This window comes from Fonsecaea multimorphosa (assembly GCF_000836435.1).
Source record: "Fonsecaea multimorphosa CBS 102226 unplaced genomic scaffold supercont1.38, whole genome shotgun sequence".
In the NCBI taxonomy this organism is placed as follows: Eukaryota; Fungi; Ascomycota; class Eurotiomycetes; order Chaetothyriales; family Herpotrichiellaceae; genus Fonsecaea; species Fonsecaea multimorphosa.
Genome location: NW_015971672.1, coordinates 115,405 through 133,837, shown reverse-complemented (window position 1 = coordinate 133,837; position 18,433 = coordinate 115,405). Strand labels below are relative to the sequence as shown.

The window sequence follows — 18,433 nt, the reverse complement described above, 5'->3', positions numbered from 1 at the left end:
TGGCGTCTGTTATTCCAGCGTAGTCTTGAACGAAATCTTGAGCATTCCGAGGGACAATTTAGGTAATAAGACGAGGTATGAAGCCCTTTCAAAGTCGATAGCGGCGTTCCCGCCGTCGAGCATCTCCGCCCCGCCGACGTCAGAACCTCCGATTTGTCAAAAAGACATTTTGGACAATTTTCCGCCAGCACCAGCTCCATTTTGCTCCAGCAAACCCCCAAGCAACCATTCCACTTCTCACACTGCAGTCTTTCCTCTTCGTCCGTGTCTGCACCCGGACTCTTGGCGCTTGAAGCCCGCACCACTGAAGAAATCAGGGCGCCGTCAGGGTCTTGGCCTCACACCACCTTCTTTGTCACACACACATACCCGCCTCCAATGGCAGATGCGTTACCTCCTCCCCTGTCGCTTTTGACAACCCTCCACCCGCCGGGCTCGGGGTCGAGCCGAGCATGGCAGTCGAGCGCACACCCCGATCCATCCACACCGCTCCTCGCAACGGGGTCCGCAGACAAGTCCGTCAACGTGTGGTCGCTGCGGGATTTCTCGCTCATCTCGACGATAAGTGGGGGACACAAGAGGAGCGTGAGGACGGTCGCGTGGAGGGATTTCGGCGGCAGCACCAAAGCCCGGACGAAATCCGAGAAGAAGAAACCCGTCGTGTTGGGCACGGGAAGCTTTGACGCCAACGTCGGGATCTGGGTGTGGAATGAGGGGCGGAGGTGGGCGGCTTTTCGAGACGCGGATGATGATGATCAACAACGGAATGGGAACGAGCGGGCGCCGCTGCAGAATCAAGGGGACACAGACGAAGTCGATATGACACGCGACCAAGCCGGCGACGAGGAAGATGAAGAGTGGCACTTTTCCACACTGCTCACCGGCCCGGACTCGGAGATCAAATCCATTGAATTCGCCCCTCCGCATTACCCGGCCAGTCTCCTAGCGACCAGCTCCAGGGACAAGAGTGTTTGGATTTGGGAGGAGGTGGAGCCGGAAGAGTGGGAAACCATTGCAGTGTTGAGTGAGCATACGGGCGACGTCAAATGCGTGGGTTGGTGTCAAGGGGCAAGACGGGGGAATGGGCGCAGATCCTCGAAGAGAAGAAAACTCGGAGATACGGCGGGAGATCGCGACGGGGATGTCGACATGATGGGAGGAGGAGGAGACACAGTTGCGCGGTCGAACGGCATCGGTTCTGGAGTGACGACGAGAACCCAACAGCAGATGATGGATATCGACGATGAGGAAGACGAGTTCGACATTCTTGGTTCCCGCCCCATCCTAGCAAGTGGTTCGTACGACGACACCGTCCGGCTCTGGCGCGACGTCGAAGAAGAAGGCGACTGGATCTGCGTCGGCGTGATTGACAGGCACAAGGGCACAGTATGGGATCTCAAGTGGGAGAATCATATCAACTACGCCCTCCTGGATCTGTCGCAGTGTGCCACCGAACGAGACAGAGAAGTTGCCACGCGGGAATTCGAAGCCGACTGGATGCCTCGCATCATCTCCTGCTCCGACGATCTAACCGTGCGTGTGTGGAGGAGGGAACTAAGCGAGGCGGAGAAGGAGAAAAGAAGAGCGCAATCGCAACAACAATCCTTCGCGCCCATGGGCTTTGCGTCGTCGCGAATACCAAGCGTGATCCGTCCGATGAGTGCCGTGGAGAAATGGGTCGAGGAAGCTACATTGCCCGCCGTGCATGTGCGGAGTGTGTACGCGGTGGACTGGTCCAAGAGGACGGGTTTGGTGGTGACTTGTGGCGGAGACGGCACCATTGCCGTGTACAAGGAAGCACCTTCCCCTGCACCTGCGCCAGTATCGGCAGATGAGAATCATGCTGCTACTGCTGGAAACGCTGGAGACGATGTGGTGATGAACGGCACAACATCGACATCGACCTCAATGGCCAGTGCCACGCCCGCAGAAGACGGCGGCGCGCCGTACAGACTGCATGCGTCCCAGTGGGAAATCGTGGCCCTCGTGGAAGCCGCGCACGACGAGTTCGAGATCAACCACGTCTGTTGGGCCGAGCGGCGGGACAAGGATAGACGGTTTGACGGGGAGGAAATCATCGTTTCGACCGGGGATGAGGGAGCCGTCAGGATATGGACCTTGCCGGACGAGTTGCTGGCAGAGTTTGATTGAGAAAGAAAGAGAGAGGGAGAGAGCTGTGGTGTTGGTGAAGATATTGCGGGAATGCCATGTACGAGGTATAGACAGGGGTTAAATTGGAGCACTCGTATATAAGACGTTCTAGAAATACTTGTTCGACGGACCATGACGACGCGAGAACGTAGATTTGACGCTACTATATCATATTGCCCTCATCCCTTTTACCTCCTTCTACTCGGTACCTTGTGCAGCTCATTCCTTTGGCTGTTGCGTTCCCAGGTGTAAGCCGGCCGTTTTCCAACCTCTGCTGTATCCCGGACCTGTGAGAAGATATCTGTCAGAACAGGAACAGGATCACCTATACGGGTCGCTGCATTGTCTCAACCCTCATGGTGTCTCGGATGTGTAGGCCAACAGCATGGCATCGATGCCTTCATTGATCAAAGGCAGGAGGTGGAGTGGACGGTAGTACATGTACAGGGTATATACACAGAAGATGGTCTATAGTACAGATAGCTCGTGGTAGAGATTTTGGAAGCTTGCCTCATCTGCTCATTCGAAAGGAGACTTGAGATAGCTCCAGAGAGAGCAAGAGGAAGTGGCCCTCGTAGCGCAGGCTATGAGCTGCATTGCTCCCCAGATGGAGACTCTGCTTCCCTGCCTCAAGCCCGTAATTGACTGAGGTGTGTGAATCCCTCTGAGACAGCCTTGTCATGTGAAGACTTCCTCCCGGCTCTTCACATCGCAAGGCTGGGCCCACTCCCCCAGGTCAGGTCCAAATAATTCAAACATATATCTTTGAAACCCGCAATTTGCTATCACACCAAGACCCCCTTACCTCAACAAGGGCCGATATCCAGTTCAAATCCAGGTCCTGTCAGGTCGAAGCCACAATAACGGGTGTGCAGGCAGCAGGACCTCGAACCATAACCAACCAACCAAAAAAAGGCTCAGAAGCGAGAGACGGGGGAGGGTAAAATGGGGTCGAGCGCTCAGCGAGGAAGAAAGAGGAGGAGGCCGAGCAGGAGGGGTCCGCGTCGAGAGGGGAGATTGGGCTGCAAAGCTCGGGATTCCAGCTGTAAAGCTGATGACTTAAAAAACCAACCCGCAAGGGCAGAGTTTCTTAACACAATGTTAAGTTTTTGCACTTTTTGTCGCCGAAGATCGACCACATGAGGTATTTTTATCATGCCTGTGGTGTGCCTTCGTAGTTGTGGGTGACATACTTGGCGGAGGTGGTGATATCAGATGGCCGTCGCCAAGGTTCAAGGTGAAGAACAGGCATCTGACCGGTGATGTTGTCCCGCTTGGCCATTGAGGACTTCAATCATGGTTCAGTCTGCTTCCAGGTAGGCTTCCTTCTTCTGTTGCTTCGCGGCTTTGCGGGCTTGATTCATACTGCCTCCCAGGAACTCCAGTTGTCGAGTCCGCTCAGCCAACGCGTCTTCCGTAACATCGTCCAGCACAAATTTGCCCATCTGCCCACTTCTCCATTTCTGCACAAACTGCAAAGCCGCAGATTCAAAATCCGGCACTCCGCCCTTCTTCAGACGACCCTGTTTCCGCGCAAGTGCCTCCAGCACAACAAAAATGTCGTTTGTTGGTTCGGAAAACATGTTGTACAAGGCCGGGTCTCGAAGATTGAGGTGGTACAAAAGATAGTCGGCGATGGTCGTTGGCGGGATGATCGTGTCTTTGACATTTCCACAAAGAGCGAGTTTCAGCATGCTCTCGGCGTCGGGCACATAGGGAACAAAAACGCCAGGAGTGTCCAGAACATACACAGCTTCTCTACCATCTTCTGCCTCTATTATTTTGACATCGCTGCCAATCTTCCTGGTTACTCCGGGTTGGTCTCCGGTCCTTGCAGCCTTTCTCTTGCCCAAGCTGACGTTTCGCAATGCGTTGAGAAGCGACGACTTGCCAACATTAGGCATGCCTACTACCATGAGACGGGTGCCGAACAGAGAGGTAGAGGCGTTGGCATGCGCCCGGGCAAAGTCAAGGACTCGGTTGATGGCAACCCGGGATTTCACATCTGCAAAGAATGAGGTGGATGGGACATCCCATTTCTTGATGATCTTTTCCCTCTGGTCCATGTCAGAAGGTTACCCACAAGCTCAGTCCTTGGGCTGCCCATACCTGCTTATCCTCACTTGTGAAATTACTCCCCAGGTCTTGCTTGGTATAAACGATCAGTCGCGGTCGTTCCCCGAGGTTGGCTTCGAACAGCGGATTACGAGATACAAGAGGCGTACGATAGTCTCGGCACTCGATGACAAGATCGATTTGCGAGATCATCGATTTCATCTTCGACAAACCGGCCGCATGGTGGCCTAGGTAATAGGATCTAGGTATCGACCCGAGGTGAGGGTACATTCGGCGAGGCACGAATGCGCCCATGATGGATGTACTTGTTTTGTGGTCGAGTACATAGGGTTTCGGCCATTGTCCTCATCCTTCCTGCTCTACGTGGTATTGGAGCATGCTGGACGACGTTAGACCTGAGGGAGAGTCGTGTTCAACAAATTGAAAAGTGCGCATCAAGCTGGAAGTGCCGGCTACGGTGAATCATCAGTAAACGCTGCGCAGCCTTTCCGCGCAACAGCCTGGAGGGGCTTTCAACAACATCACCATCCTCTGCTCTAACCCTCACAGCCATTCTATGAGGCCGAGTTAGGATAACCGATGGACATCCGGATTGATTTTGCGTGGCTCAAAGATCGCATTATGTTCACCGCACACTTACTTATTCTAGGGAAAAGGACGCGATTCTCGCACAGGAAGCGACCATTCCAGACAAGGGCAGCATGAAGGCGATACAAGCGGGATTCAAACTATGTCCAGCGCGTCAGCGCGGATTCAGAGACCTTCTCAGTGCGTTGGTGCCTTCTTCGCCATGTTTCATAGTACCGGGTTCGAGGGTCTAGGAGCTCCCCGTGCGGTTCGACACTCTCATACAGCATGCCTCGACAAGAACTTGACTTCGACCAACCGCTTCGCTTAAGGCCGGCTCTTGCGGTGCGTTTGTGAGAGGGGAACGGAAATGCATATGCCTCCAGCGCAACATTGCGCTGCTTCGTTTGCTTTGGCTTCTCAGGCCCCCTCAAATCGTGACGAGAGTGGCACACCGACGTTGGACGCTTAAGGCTGCACTGTACGACGATCCTCCTTTCAGTCCAACAAAGTCGTGGTAGCTTTGCCTACCATCCATGCCAAATGATTACACTGCCGTCAGCTCGGAACGGTGTCAGCCTCTGGATTACCATCGATCGGCGAACCACTTCTCTTTGTGCGCTGATTATCACCTGGGCCTGCAAGGAATTTGAGCTGCGAAGGCGTCGAGATATCCATGATTGCACTTATCCAGGTTTTGGATCGTTAAATATTCCCGGCCTCAGACTTTTACCGTCTGTCCGATCTCTGTCGCAACGCAGATACCTTGTCCAGCTCTGAATGTCCAAAGGCTCGGTTGAACGCACAGCCAGCGTTGCACTGAGTCTCACACTGCAAGAAATGTTGTCAGATTTCCGCACACAGCAAAAAGTTCCTTGCGACTTGCAGAGTGGCTTTCCAAAACTCCTTGTAAGGGGCGACTCTCCCCTTTTTCACGATCAGAAAATCGCGTCGCCATTTTGCTTGGAGCAAGGAACCGGGATCCTCCTTGGCCGTAGTGTCGAAGGGGAGGACTTTTGGAATTGCTTCGTGCACCGAAGACCACGCACTGCAGACAATTTGACACAAGCGAGCAAGCAAGTGCCAGCTATTTGCGTGTTCAAGGAAGGAAAGACTGTATTAAGAGAATTCCAACGCACAAATTCATGCTGTCGCCCACATGAACGCGAGCACCAAGCATTATACTGTCCTTCATCAATTCTCGATTGGGGTTAAGTTGCCTTGAGGATGTCCCAGAATAGGTCTGCGCGAGCCCGAATTGATATTGGAGATCCTCTTGGTATTGCCATTATTCGAGTCCCGCCGCGTCCTACCTTCACGTTGCAACAGAAGCCTCAATATTGGGGAGCTTGCAACATATCCGGTGTTACACGATCATTTACGCTGTGTCGACAGCTGTTGGGGCTACCGTCGCACTCGCAGGTAAAGACGGTGGGTATTGCTTGATATCGGCGTCCAGGTCACCTTGTATTCCTTCACCATGTCACTTGCGAGTAGTGGCCTGTACAAGCAGGGTTGGAGGTTGAACATTCTGAGCGACGAGTCCGACAACGCAATGGAGGGTCGAGCAACGCAGCAGTGCGAACGAAAGGCTTGCGGATCTGCTCTGGATGGTAAGTAGCCGAAATCATCATATTGACGCCCGCCCTGCCTTATAAGGCTGGAGGTAGAAGTGCTTGCGAGGTTGAGATTGAGATAAATTCAGGAAAACGCGACGACAGCCGCCACCAAGGACGGGTGAACCAAGTGGCTGGGTACAAATCTCACAAAGCTGTCCTACACAAGGGCGTCAAGCCAGCGGTATTCAATCACCAGTACCACCGGCGAGGAATTCCAGTTGTGGCTTCGAGCGGCCACCGGGAAACCAGAAATCCGCGTCTCTTCGTCCGTGCAATTGGCTCCTTTCACAGTCAGGATGATAGCACTTGCAAATGTCCTTTTCACGATCAGCGGCCCAGAAGCACATCGGCAAGCATCCGAGGGGTGGTGGCCACGTGTGGACACATCCAAGTGATTGGGCGGCCAACTGAAGGCACGTTGCACAAGTCATTGTGCTACAGCATGGTCGTTCTCATGATGGCTTCGAGAACTCGGCCAGGCTGACGTTACAAGCGACGAGAATAGACGTGGCACAGGAGCAACAAATCATGAGATTGGCTGTTCTTCTGTGCTCTGCGTGTATGGCACAGACATGTTGCACCTTAGACTTCGACTGGCTCGCCCGGTGAGGACTGCTGTCGGGACCGTTTGTCTTCACGTTGTCAGGCGAGGTGACCCTGGCTCCAAGAGAGCAGGGCGAAGGGAAGCTCCCAGATGTCGAGGCCGGGATAGATTTGCCCGAAAGAGGAACAATCGATGGATGGTCAAAGTGGGGGTCGCGGGGTCAAGCGTCCACCAATCAGGGGCTGCCAGTGGATTGAATACGTTATCGCCGTATCAATATCGCACTAAACCCCTTATGGCAAGGCTGTCCGTGCAGCCAACCGCTGGCCTTTGCATTCGGACGACCAGCATCGGTTTCTCGCTCCATCGACCTTCTTGTTCGGATCCCTGGATGGCCAGTCGAGCCGTCCCTGGATCTGGCTCGCTGGCTTCCTTCTGCTTCTGCTCTTTTGGGCTCACGCATCAGCCACTCGCACGTTGCTCGATAACCTGGCACGAACCACTGCGATCATCCTCGACAAGAATAGGCTACGCCACCGGTACCTGTCCAGCCGTCCTCATGGCCTTTTGGATCAAAGTACCTGGTCTGAGTTATCTGGACTGATAGCTCTATACTCCTCTCCAATAAGCGGTGGGGTTCGCCATTGGCCACAGCCGCCGTCCCTGCTTGCTCTACACCCATTTGAGCTCACTTCTCCCTTCAGACAACATCATCAACTCCCCCTCTGATTTCCCCAATTCCACATCGCTTGCTGGTAGCTCAACCTTTCTGACCTTTTACCTGCTCTTTCTGTGCCTTTGTTCTACAGGCAGGTCTTGTCTTACCGCTGTCCTCAAGGTTGCTAAGCCTCGGTGGTGTGACTTGACCCATTTATCTTTGTTTTGCTTGCATTTTGTCCTGTTCGGGAGATCTTCGAGATCCGCCGCCGATATTTATACCAAACGCCCTTTCACCGTCCCTGGCATTGATTGTCAACAAGCGGTCCTTGGCTTCTGCCCGCTTACGGTGATATACACCTCTCGGCTGTTGTTGGTGGTTGTGGCTTGTCACTTTCCAGGATTTGAGACGACTTCACCTCTAAGCCGTTACTGCTCAGGATCGATCTGTCCTTGCTGGTTGTACATATATCTCTCGCTTTCTTTCGACCTTTCCCTTCTTCGTCAAGATGGGGTCATTCCAGGACGAGCGAACCCTGCTCTACGTGGGTCTCGCCATCTGTGTCGGCATCATCACCTATCTGAGCCTCAGTCAACGTCAAAAAGAAGTCGTCTACAGGAGGTTGACGTTACGAGGTCGTCGTTCGTCAAGTGCAGACACGCCTCCTCGTTCCCTCTCGCCAGAGAAGAAGGAGCCCAACAACTCTCCACCAAAGTCGTCCGAATATGTCAACACGTTCCCGCCTCTAACCAGAGAAAACCTTGTGGAGGCCGCTGCCTCGCTACCCGAAGATCGCCGCGCAGCTCTGCAGAGTGTGACATTCGACGAGAAGAATTGGACGAAATCTATTCTCGGATTTGGCGAGGATTTCCGCAAGGCTGACTCCAACAAATATGTCTATACCGGCTACAAGGTTGAAGAAATTCGAGCTCTCGGCGACTTCCCCGATTACGCTGCCCTCAGCGGAGTTCCGCTCCCAAAACCCTACCATGAACACGACATCAACAAAGCACTTCCACGGCCCTACCGACCCTTCCGATGGGCATATCATCAGACTATGTGTCAGTCCCCATGTTCTTCATCTTTTATATTACTAGACTGACTCTTTCCCCCTTACAGCACTTACCAAGCTAGAGCCAGACTGGTGGCTGGAGCTGGAAAACACGTACGTCACGCGAATTGCACAACGCAAGAAGCTGTACGCCGAACACGGCGAGGCCGTCCTCCAGTGGCTGCCCGGATCCGAACTGGCCTGCAAAGAACTCATGGAGATGGCGCTCCAGTTCCTTTGCGCCCGGTACCCGCAGTACTTCTCCCTCGGCTCTGACAAGAAGACGTTCGAGAACAAGATCCTGGGCACAAAACAGGACGTCTCGGCCAAGCATCCTCTTCTGGTCTTATTGGATAACGTTCCTGAAGACTTTGCCATCATGCTGCGAAACCCGGAGACCGGGTACTACCACTTCCGGGCGGGTATGATCTGTTCAGCGCTGGGGTGGAACGTCGGGACCAAGATTGGGATGCAGCTGCACCAGATCCACGCGCCGATCCCGGACTACAAGGAGAAGATGCAGTTCAGCATGGATCGGTAAGCCCTGGCCTCCCTTTCATCTCTATACTATTAGTTCTGTGGCCTGCTAACCAACGTTGGTGATTTTCTAGATTCTTCACCAAAATGCCCTCTCCCAAACCCATCCAGCGCGGCTCGTGGGGTCTAGAGGTTGACCAACCTCTATACATGCCACCCGGGGACCCGCACGAAAAGTACCGCGACTTCCAATCCCCCGACCTGGACCTCTCACGCATCCACCTGCGAGTCGACTGGCAAACACTCCGCCGGCTACCGCTCTCGGGCGGGATCGTCTTCAACTTCAAGGCCCTCTTTACACCCGTGTCCGAGTTCCGCTCCGAGCCTTACATCCCCAGCCTGGTACTCAAGGTGTTGCGGGATGGCAAGGAGAACCTCATGAAGTACAAGAACACGTGGCACGTCGAGCACGTGGTCATCCCCGCGCTGGAGGAGTACGAGCGCGAGCAGATCCAGAAGGGGATCGTGGAGAAGGATTGGCAGCATCACACGCTCGACGAGAGTCCGTGGTTTCCGGGGTGGAAGGAGAAGTGGGTGGGTCAGCAGGGGTTTGGGGATGTTGAGTAGCTGGACCAGAAGGGGGATACAGCTAGGTGTGGTGTCGCCGTGTGGGTTGAACCACGGGATCTGTTCACGAGCGGCGGGATACCCACCTCGACAAGGCCGATGCGAAGAAGAAGAAAAGAAGAAGAAGATAGATACATCATCACCACCGCCACCACCACCACCACCCGCCGCAAGGAGCACGCAGGAGGTGACGAAAAGGATCTCACCCGCACGCATGTAACCCACAAAACCCGACGCGATCAACGCCAGACCAGAGAGAATCCAAAAAGAAGACAAAAAAACAAGCGAAACGAATTAGACCTCAATCGACACAAAGATGGACAAGAACTGGTTGGTGCATGGACATTCACGGGAGGCTGAAAATCCCCCTCCTTACCATATCATCTTTTGATTTTTCACAAAGCCTAGTTAAGCAAAAAATAATCCCACTCTTGCGGACCGCAAATGTGATAATTATTTACACTGTTTCAATAATATTCACCTCCGGTGCCCTAAGGTATTGCGATATTATCTCCCCCTTTCCAGGGTCGGTGGTTGTGATAAAGATATACAGGGCACAGGTACACATATTGACAAGTCACACGAAAAACGAGAGTGGCGATGATAAAAAGGCCCTGGTGGTAAGACACATAAGGGTTGGTACATATTTGGGCCATGGCTACCGAGTATTATTGGGAGCGGCTTTTCAGTATCCGAATCCTATCGTACCGCTTTCAGCTCGGTTATTTTACTACATATTAACACATCCCCCCGCTACCCAACAACAGCGCCGATCAAAACGTTCTCGACGTCAGCGATCTTCATCGATGGGTCGATTGGGGGTTCCCGGACAAGACAGAGAGCATGGCATGACATGTGATAATTTATTCGATAATATGTAGAGAAGGAGAAATAGCTACTTACTGCCTTCTGCCTTATCTTTTATCACTTCTTCACAACTGGGGGATATATGTATACAGAGTACATGCGAACATTTAAGTGATTTTGACTCCACGGACGTTTGCTCTGCGCGAGATCTAGCAACCTGCTGCTCTGACGCGATTATCAGGATTCGGCAGCTCATAGATCCTCGAAATCTCATCGGTTTGGACACAAACCACGCGAGAAAGATTACACGCATCGCGCGGCGGCGTGGCTGCATCCTACAGCTCAAGGTCACTGACCTCACCCAAGCTCATCGCGGATATCTATCCTAGGTTCTCAGAGAAGAGAATAAGAATGGATGTGGCAGGCGCAAGTGCTCAAAGGAGCATCCTCGACTTACCAGGATCCCTCGGGGTTGAAGTGGAAGATGTTGTCCCCTTTGGCGACGAGCACACAAACACAGCAAATACAGGTACCGGGATCCTCCTCGTGGCTAAAATATGTGACGCCCTGATGAACTGGGGTGGCTACAGCGACGAGGATGTTCGCAAAGTCGCCAGCCTCGTCGCGAGGAACTTGATCACCTGGGACTCATCACACGTCAAGATCGAGCCTGATATCAGTATCGACGAGCACAGCAAGACGGTCGCCTCGGTGCTCAAAGCGCTCCTTGACCCTGCTACCCCGCGATCGAGGCATGTCCACATAAACTCCAATGAGCCAGTGCTGCTAGTCAATTTCGATCAACCTCTCCGGCCCAAGGACAGAGACCGGGTCAACGACGTGATCGATATGACGGTCGAGCAGCTGCAACAGCAGTGGAATATCTGGCCCGTTCGGGTTTATGGCCGTGTTGGCGCGGTCATACCTGCAAAACTAAGTGACACTGCTAGCTATGGAGCTATGCGTGGCAGTGGCTTTTCCATAACACTGCTGAATGTCGTGAACACAGACATTGGTGGCCCGAGCATGCCCCAACTACTCGATGCCTCATGCGATGCTCCTGAATGGACGAGGTATGTGAGGCGGCAGGTGTGGAGGGGACGGGACCTTGTGAGTCGGGAGTCGGGCGAGGGAAACTGGAGTCAGCCTGACGATATTGCTGCCGATAGCGAAAATGTGTCTGAGCGATCGTTTAGGAGCGAAAACGATGACGACGATGACCAGTCTGTGGGCTCTGATGCTCTCAACTTGGCGCTTCCCAGGAGTCCTGAGGGGCCTAACCCTGTGAACTGGGAGGATGAAGCGGCTGAAGAGCACGAAGAGCTAGATCCGGAGACCTCTACTCATGAAGAGCCTCAACAGTCCGCCCATCTCGAGGAGAATTCGGCCAAAGGCGATATTGATGAGGACGAAAATGATGTGCACGCCGCTCGAGCCACGGCTCAGGATGAACCGCCGTCGCAGGAAGTCGAGGCCCCTGAGAGACATATCAGGCATCCGACGTGGGAGCGCCACGACGACAGCACATCCCTGATCGACCTCATTAGATCGCAGGTATCGATGATTGCGCCATTCGGGACGGAAGACGCAGGACACGGTGTCGGGGATATCGAGGGTGAAGTGGCCAAGTCGAGATCAGAGGGGGCCGAGTCACCGTCTACCGCTGACGACGAGTTTATCGTCGTTTGAGGTCGTGGATTAGCTGCTGTTGGGGCGGACCATGTAATGCGTGCTTTTTGCCTCAATCACTGATCGATCGACTCCTGCTCCTGCTTCCGCTCCTACTCCTGCTCAACGACCTGGGACTTCTCCCATGCTCAGAGGCCGTTCCATTTCTCTCCCCATCTTCCATATCTTCATCCCCGTCTTGTCTCTCGCCCTTTTCCTCCTCTTCTTCCATGGCGTCCAGCTCCGCCTGCATCGGACTGACCCTCTCATCCAGCTGTTCCAGATCCTCCAACAACTGCCTCGCGGGCAATTTCCACAGACTTGTCCCGCAAACTCTATCTTTCGTAAGCAGATTATCCACAAACTCGTCCATGTGTATTAACACATAAGATTCTTTCCTCCTTTGCCGTAGTTTTCGCGAATCCTCCAGAAACGGCTCCAGGGTCTTGTATACGTCTGCGGGCTCAAACGTCAAGCGGACATAGAACGCCGCGAGGGCTCTCAGATATTTCCACTCTTCCCCCCCATTTTGGAGATATTCGAGCACGATCTCTCGGTCGGGGACGAGGGTCAGGAGTTTGAATGCGAGGCAGATGAAGGGCGTAGGTTTCATGGCCACGCCATATGTGCCGCCGATGTAGGTGAGCTCAACGGCTCGGTCGCACAAAGTGGCCGCGTTCAGCCCGAAACATTGTTCTTTCCAGTAGAGAGAGTCGGTAATGCGGTCGCGCATGGCCGTTTCTAGGAGGAGGGCAGGATTTTGGCCGCGCACCAGCGGACCGCTGTAGCCGCGGTTATCGAGTGTGTTGGAGGCATCGGCGCGGTGCGTCATGGTAGCTGCTCAATCGCTGATGGAGGAGGGGAGATAGAGACTATCGCTCTCTAGACAAACTTGTATGGCCTAGTTGAACATATTCATTCATGACATACCAAAATATGTGCCCTGCGCAGACTTGCAGGGCGGCAACAACGTCATGAAGCCGCCATCCTTCTTTGGGCTTAGCCTAGTGCCGCTCTATGCACCCCCTCGATACCCCTGGGAAAGATGGACGAGGTATGAAGGGAAGAAATGGCTATTGAGAGTGAAATCTACATGTACCTGCCTAGGTAGCTAGCTCTCCAGATATTCATCGACGCGGATGTCGCCATAACCTGCGTGCCTGTCCTCTCAAAATCTTCATCAAGGAAACCCCAGTCAGTCTGGTGTCGACCACACCTCATACTCCTTCAGGACTTGCTCTGACAGGAGCCCATCCTCGTATTCCGTATCCGAATCCGCAAGACTCTCTGCAGTCGACACGCGGTTGTTGTTGGATGACGACCTTGAGGCGGTGGGCTGGATCGTAGGTGAAAAAGACGAAGAAGCGGCAGCCTCGCCCCCAGCTTCACGGCGCCTGGCAAGCTCCTGCACTCGCTTCTGCATTCTCGACGCTGCACGTTTGTCAGTCCTTCCGGCATCGAGAAGTAAAATGTAGTCGAGAGGGGTCTCACCGTTTCTCTCATTCTCCACGTTGAATTTGCGCGGGAAGCCGCTGATGGGATAGTCGCATGTGGAGACTCTGTTAGACCTCGAGCTAAGTTGTCGCAGTCGAAGAAGGATGTAGGTTGGTTCTTCGCGGTCCCGAAGCTCGATCTCTCCAGTCCATCCTCCGTCAAATACTTTCCGAGTGTACATGTCGTCAAGGAAGTCTTTGTCTAAATCGAGAAGCTGTAGCACGATTCAGCTCTACGCCCTTGTAAAAGAAACGTCCCGCAGGTTGCGAGGAAGTAAATACATACCGTGAATTCTTCCGACGAAGCCAAACGCTTCTTCACAACAAAGCTAGGCACAAAGTTTCCAATAATGTGATTTTGCAGGAATTCAGCCAGGGTTTTGATGCTCTGGTCCTGATGAGCGAGCTTGCAGCGGATTTGACCTTTTCGACCTTGTCAGCGACTTCCTTCCCGAGTCATTTGCACTCACCGCTGCAAACAAAGGTCTGATTGTGCTTTTCCCCATAAACGCGGGACTCGTCCTTTCGGAAATAGAAGGTGCTGGCAACCAGGGCGTTCGCAATTTCTGTAATCTCGCGGGACAACGGAGGCTGTCTCAGCATTTTATGTACCTTCGCTTGAAGGTTATCCACTTCAAATTTTGCATCTAACGCCGGTGGCTTTTGTTTGAGGTCAGGGTTGATGCGGAAATAGTGGGACGCGAAATCGGTTGCCCAATGTTCGCCCACCGTGTCGCGGTAGAACTCGTGCCAGGACCATTCAGTGTCGAGGATATTGTCAATCTTGTCAAACTGGAGGATCAAGGTCAGAATAACCATTCGCCACTGGCACTGGTGGAACGAGAATGGCACAATGATACTTACCAAGACGCTGAGGTAGTTTTTGATGCCTTTGATGGCTCGATAGCGCTTTCGAGAATCTCGCGATCCTTCGTTTTGCTGCTGCTTCCTTCTCAGTTGGTCCTCTCTGGAATGACCAGAGAGTTTCTCCAATTTTCGCTTCATCTCTGCTTCATGTTGACCCGTCCCGAGTGAGAGAAAAACATCCGGGTGGCGTGATTCGACGTCTGGCCACAGCAGCCTTCGTTCTCTTTTCGCGACAATCACAGGATTGTTGTGATTGATGGCTCCATCGAGGTAAGTTCTTCCACGCCGCACAAAAGGTTTGAAATATGATGGAGCAGCTGAGGTTGCCGCGGCAGCTTCCCAGACATGAAATGCTTCGCTGGGCGCCCTGGCGGTTTCCAAAGTGTATCCGGGATCAGAAGTTTGCTGGCGGTTGTAGTTGGCCATGATCAAGGCTCGGTTCCCCGTCCCTGACGTAGACACCACAGCTACCTTTGTGGTGTATCTCGCAGCGTCACTTCGGCCCCCAAACAAAAGGTCGTCGCCGAAAGACTCCTTCAATACTCTATGCAATGGTGTCGTCCTATATTTGCTCCCGTGGTTCAAGGTCGCCAGACTTTCGAAGATTGTATCTGCAAACTCCCGTTCCGAGAATGCTTCTTTGCAAAGAGACAGGAACTTGTGCGTGCATTCAGATACAGACCACTGCGCTGCAACCAGACCGAGAGCGACGATGCCACCAGTGCTAGGCGTGTCAGAATTCGCAGAAAGACGGGCGCGGGGACACTTACCTTGTTCCCACAATAAGATCGAACAGTTGTTGAATTTGAATCCCGTGGGTCGGATGGTTGTTGTTGATACAGTTCTCAATGGCAGCTAAGATCTCAAGCTCCACGATGCCACGGATTCCTCCCCTGAGTCGCCATTGTTAGTGTCTTCTAAGAGGCTGCGGAGACGCACTTACCCGTCCAGGCACAAAATCCGCAGGCCTGCGAATTCAGGTTTCTTGGCTATTTCCCAATTCATATATCTTTCCTCCATGCAGCGGGCAGCTTCCGACCAGAGTGATAAGATCATCCTGTTCTTCCCCATGTTCCCGAATACAAGGGTCACAAAGGACGTGACCACATTCCAAAGCGTGTTCAGGTGTAGCCATGAGACATCGAAAGCAGCTCACACAGCTAATAAAGTCCCGAGAAGACTTGATCTGGGACGAGCTTCTCGTCATGTAGTTGGGAGACTAGTTTCATGTCCGTTGAAATGGAGCCTTCGTGATTACCGGAAAGATCTGTTCGAGATTGCCTTGAAAGTGGAACCCTCGAGCGGAGCTCTTGTATAAAAGTGCTGTTGACCGCCTTCAGATTGTCTTCGATCTTCTTCAGCCAAACCTTCTCATATGAAGAAGCCATAAGAGAAGACTTATACTCCCCGATTTCTCTCGTGCCCTTCTCATTCTGGTGTCCCTTGTCGTGGGCTGACTTGACATTGAAACAATGCGGAATTCTCTTACTAGTGTATTCACATGGCATAACATCGTTGCAGAACATATGTAAGGCTGTCTTGCAGAAAGGGGCGTAGTCCTTCAGGAAATAGTCAATCACAGGGCCTGTGATGATGTTATTGAAAAATCTCAGCATCACGAAAGGCAGCACTGACTTACCCTGTAAGTTATTCCGGACGTAGTCCAACAGAATGCACGATGCTCTCAACGAACACAAGCCACCGAGGAGCATTATCGGCTGCAGGCGCTCGTGACGAGTACTCTCGTGGATTGTTCTTGCCAACGTCAAAATGTGGTCGCCAAAATCGTGGGCAATGAGTTTATTACGAGTGGACACCCTTCGGAAGTCAAAAGGTCTTTCAATGTCGTTGGCAAAATGCTCGAAACCTGCTTGTAGATATTGCTGCAGGTCGTCGGCGTTGGCCAGCCGGCGTTTGATACTTTTCTCGTAGTGAGCGGTCTGACATACACTGACGATCTCCTCTCGGAGTTGCAAGATTTGGTTGTTGATCAAGTTGTACGGCTCGGAGCTTTTCGCGGGGATTCGAATGACGCGAACAGATCGATAGTAACATTCGAGCAACTCTCGGGCGAACAAGCCCCGACGATGACCTTCAGGAGCGAAGTTCCTCGCGAGCTCTCTTAGATCCGGTTCAGTGGTCGTGATGCCTTCAACGTCTCGGAAAAAGCTCTTTAGTGGCGTCTTCGATCGTCCATCTCTCCTCTTTACCAGCCACCTCGACCGCGTTGAGGACCACTATCGCGCTCGGCAGAATAGGTTGATTCAGCGACTTTTCGACGCTGCGTTTTGCCCAGTCGACGAGATACTTGTAGGTTATGTGGAGTTGGCTTGCGTTTGTTAGTGGGTACTCTTCCTGAATGAAACGTACTCACTTCGGATTTCTCTGGACGAAAACAATAGCATCAGAGAAAGTATAGAGACATCCAGGGTAGAAATTGGTGACAGCATATTCCCGAGTCCCTTTGACTGGATCGTTTGCCTTTGTCCATTTCAATAGGGACAGATCTCCCAGGCATCCTCTTTCTTAGTTTCCTATGCCCACTTGACTCCTTTGGCATCCTTCTGGAATGGGACGACTCTTGCACTGCGAAAGGCATTTTCTCACCCGCATTCAGACCCCCGCAGTCAGCATAAAGGATCGGCATCGCAACCTCTAGATGCTCCGGATCCGCATACAAGTGTACGCCTTCAGACGTTGCTGTTCCTTCATTGGCTCTGGAACCCGGAACAGGGGTCTGCAAAGAATTGCGGTCGGCCTCGGTTGACAGCAAACCGCCATGAGAAACCAGCGCTTTCACGATTGTACTTTTGCCGGCATCTTGCCAAAGTCAGAGAGTTACCAGGTGGCCGATCTGAGAGAACCTACACGTGTCTCCGATGAAAGAGACTAGTTTTGGGTATCTCGCCGCGCCGCCGAGTGGCCGGCTATCCAGCATCATTTGACCGTAACGGCCAAAGTCATAAAACTCTGATTTCCTTCCATCAGATGATTTGACGACTCCAAACCACCTTGTGCCCTGGTCTTTGTCGTGCAGATTCCTGATTTCTTGAGGATCCATCGGCGGTTCCAGGATTGAGCGTATCATCAATATCGTGGCCCTGTCTTCTTTCACATGAGAGCGATTCCCGAGATTCGTGGTCTTTGCCTTGTGGGCAGCCTGTTTTGGCCAGCATTCATTGCAAAACGAGATACCTGAACAGGCTGAACAAAGCCAGACGTGGACATGAGACCGCTCACAGTCAGCACAAGCATCGCCGTTGGCCATGGTCAACAGTGCAATACAGTGCAGATTTGAGTTAGGGTCTTTGGGTTTGCCTCGAAATCTTGCTGGAAGGGGAGAATGGAAGCCGCTCCGATTGTGCGACGCGGAAATATATAGGTTTGGTCAGGGAAAGGAGGGGAAGGGTCGAGATTCGAAGGTCAGACTTCAGCCTCACTATGGACATGGGCTCGACAGAAACCATCACTTTTTCCGACCAATAGTACCGCTCATGTGATCGGGTGGCTACCGCCGTCGCTGAGTCCAGCGGTTCCATGAATGAGGCTGGCCGCTCGTTCATCACGAAAAGGCGACCAAGAGGCAGTGGCTCAGACATGCAGATTACACTAGCCGTCCCGAGATAGAAGGGATGCCTCCCAGCAGTCTGGACACATGCATGCAGACTTCGCTCAGAAGCTGCTCGCTTCGAAGTTCCGTGTGAGTGCTACCTCGTAGGCGCACATTTGCAAGGATGATCCGACGCAGGCATCCTCGTGTCACTTCGACAGCGGCATGGCATTAAAACCGGGAAGGCTTTGTGCAGATGCGGCTGGACTGTAGCCATC

At 52.9% G+C, this 18,433-nt stretch overlaps 7 protein-coding genes across 7 annotated transcripts; 3 read left to right on the top strand and 4 right to left on the bottom strand.

Annotated features, from left to right (window-relative positions):
- Window positions 1-378: 378 nt before the first annotated feature.
- On the top strand, window positions 379-2,151 carry Z520_11381 (uncharacterized protein; the record flags this gene model as incomplete). The annotated part of the gene is made up of 1 exon (XM_016781870.1): window positions 379-2,151. One exon carries the CDS (start codon window positions 379-381, stop codon window positions 2,149-2,151), a length of 1,773 nt encoding a protein of 590 aa, XP_016627028.1.
- A 1,301-nt stretch (window positions 2,152-3,452) lies between these two features.
- On the bottom strand, window positions 3,453-4,521 carry Z520_11380 (uncharacterized protein; the record flags this gene model as incomplete). Its single annotated transcript, XM_016781869.1, has 2 exons — window positions 3,453-4,208; window positions 4,261-4,521. The coding sequence occupies 2 exons, from the start codon at window positions 4,519-4,521 to the stop codon at window positions 3,453-3,455; spliced, it is 1,017 nt and encodes a 338-aa protein (XP_016627027.1).
- A 3,602-nt stretch (window positions 4,522-8,123) lies between these two features.
- Window positions 8,124-9,770, top strand: Z520_11379 (uncharacterized protein; the record flags this gene model as incomplete). The annotated part of the gene is made up of 3 exons (XM_016781868.1): window positions 8,124-8,676; window positions 8,735-9,203; window positions 9,278-9,770. The coding sequence occupies 3 exons, from the start codon at window positions 8,124-8,126 to the stop codon at window positions 9,768-9,770; spliced, it is 1,515 nt and encodes a 504-aa protein (XP_016627026.1).
- A 1,218-nt stretch (window positions 9,771-10,988) lies between these two features.
- On the top strand, window positions 10,989-12,266 carry Z520_11378 (uncharacterized protein; the record flags this gene model as incomplete). Its single annotated transcript, XM_016781867.1, has 1 exon — window positions 10,989-12,266. One exon carries the CDS (start codon window positions 10,989-10,991, stop codon window positions 12,264-12,266), a length of 1,278 nt encoding a protein of 425 aa, XP_016627025.1.
- A 52-nt stretch (window positions 12,267-12,318) lies between these two features.
- Z520_11377 (uncharacterized protein) lies at window positions 12,319-13,077 on the bottom strand (the record flags this gene model as incomplete). Its single annotated transcript, XM_016781866.1, has 1 exon — window positions 12,319-13,077. One exon carries the CDS (start codon window positions 13,075-13,077, stop codon window positions 12,319-12,321), a length of 759 nt encoding a protein of 252 aa, XP_016627024.1.
- Window positions 13,078-13,440: 363 nt separating this feature from the next.
- Window positions 13,441-15,676, bottom strand: Z520_11376 (uncharacterized protein; the record flags this gene model as incomplete). Its single annotated transcript, XM_016781865.1, has 6 exons — window positions 13,441-13,953; window positions 14,025-14,161; window positions 14,209-14,530; window positions 14,603-15,329; window positions 15,376-15,498; window positions 15,549-15,676. 6 exons carry the CDS (start codon window positions 15,674-15,676, stop codon window positions 13,441-13,443), a joined length of 1,950 nt encoding a protein of 649 aa, XP_016627023.1.
- An 89-nt stretch (window positions 15,677-15,765) lies between these two features.
- On the bottom strand, window positions 15,766-17,873 carry Z520_11375 (uncharacterized protein; the record flags this gene model as incomplete). The annotated part of the gene is made up of 6 exons (XM_016781864.1): window positions 15,766-16,190; window positions 16,245-16,763; window positions 16,816-16,934; window positions 16,980-17,112; window positions 17,150-17,425; window positions 17,474-17,873. The coding sequence occupies 6 exons, from the start codon at window positions 17,871-17,873 to the stop codon at window positions 15,766-15,768; spliced, it is 1,872 nt and encodes a 623-aa protein (XP_016627022.1).
- Between the last annotated feature and the right edge of the window lie 560 nt (window positions 17,874-18,433).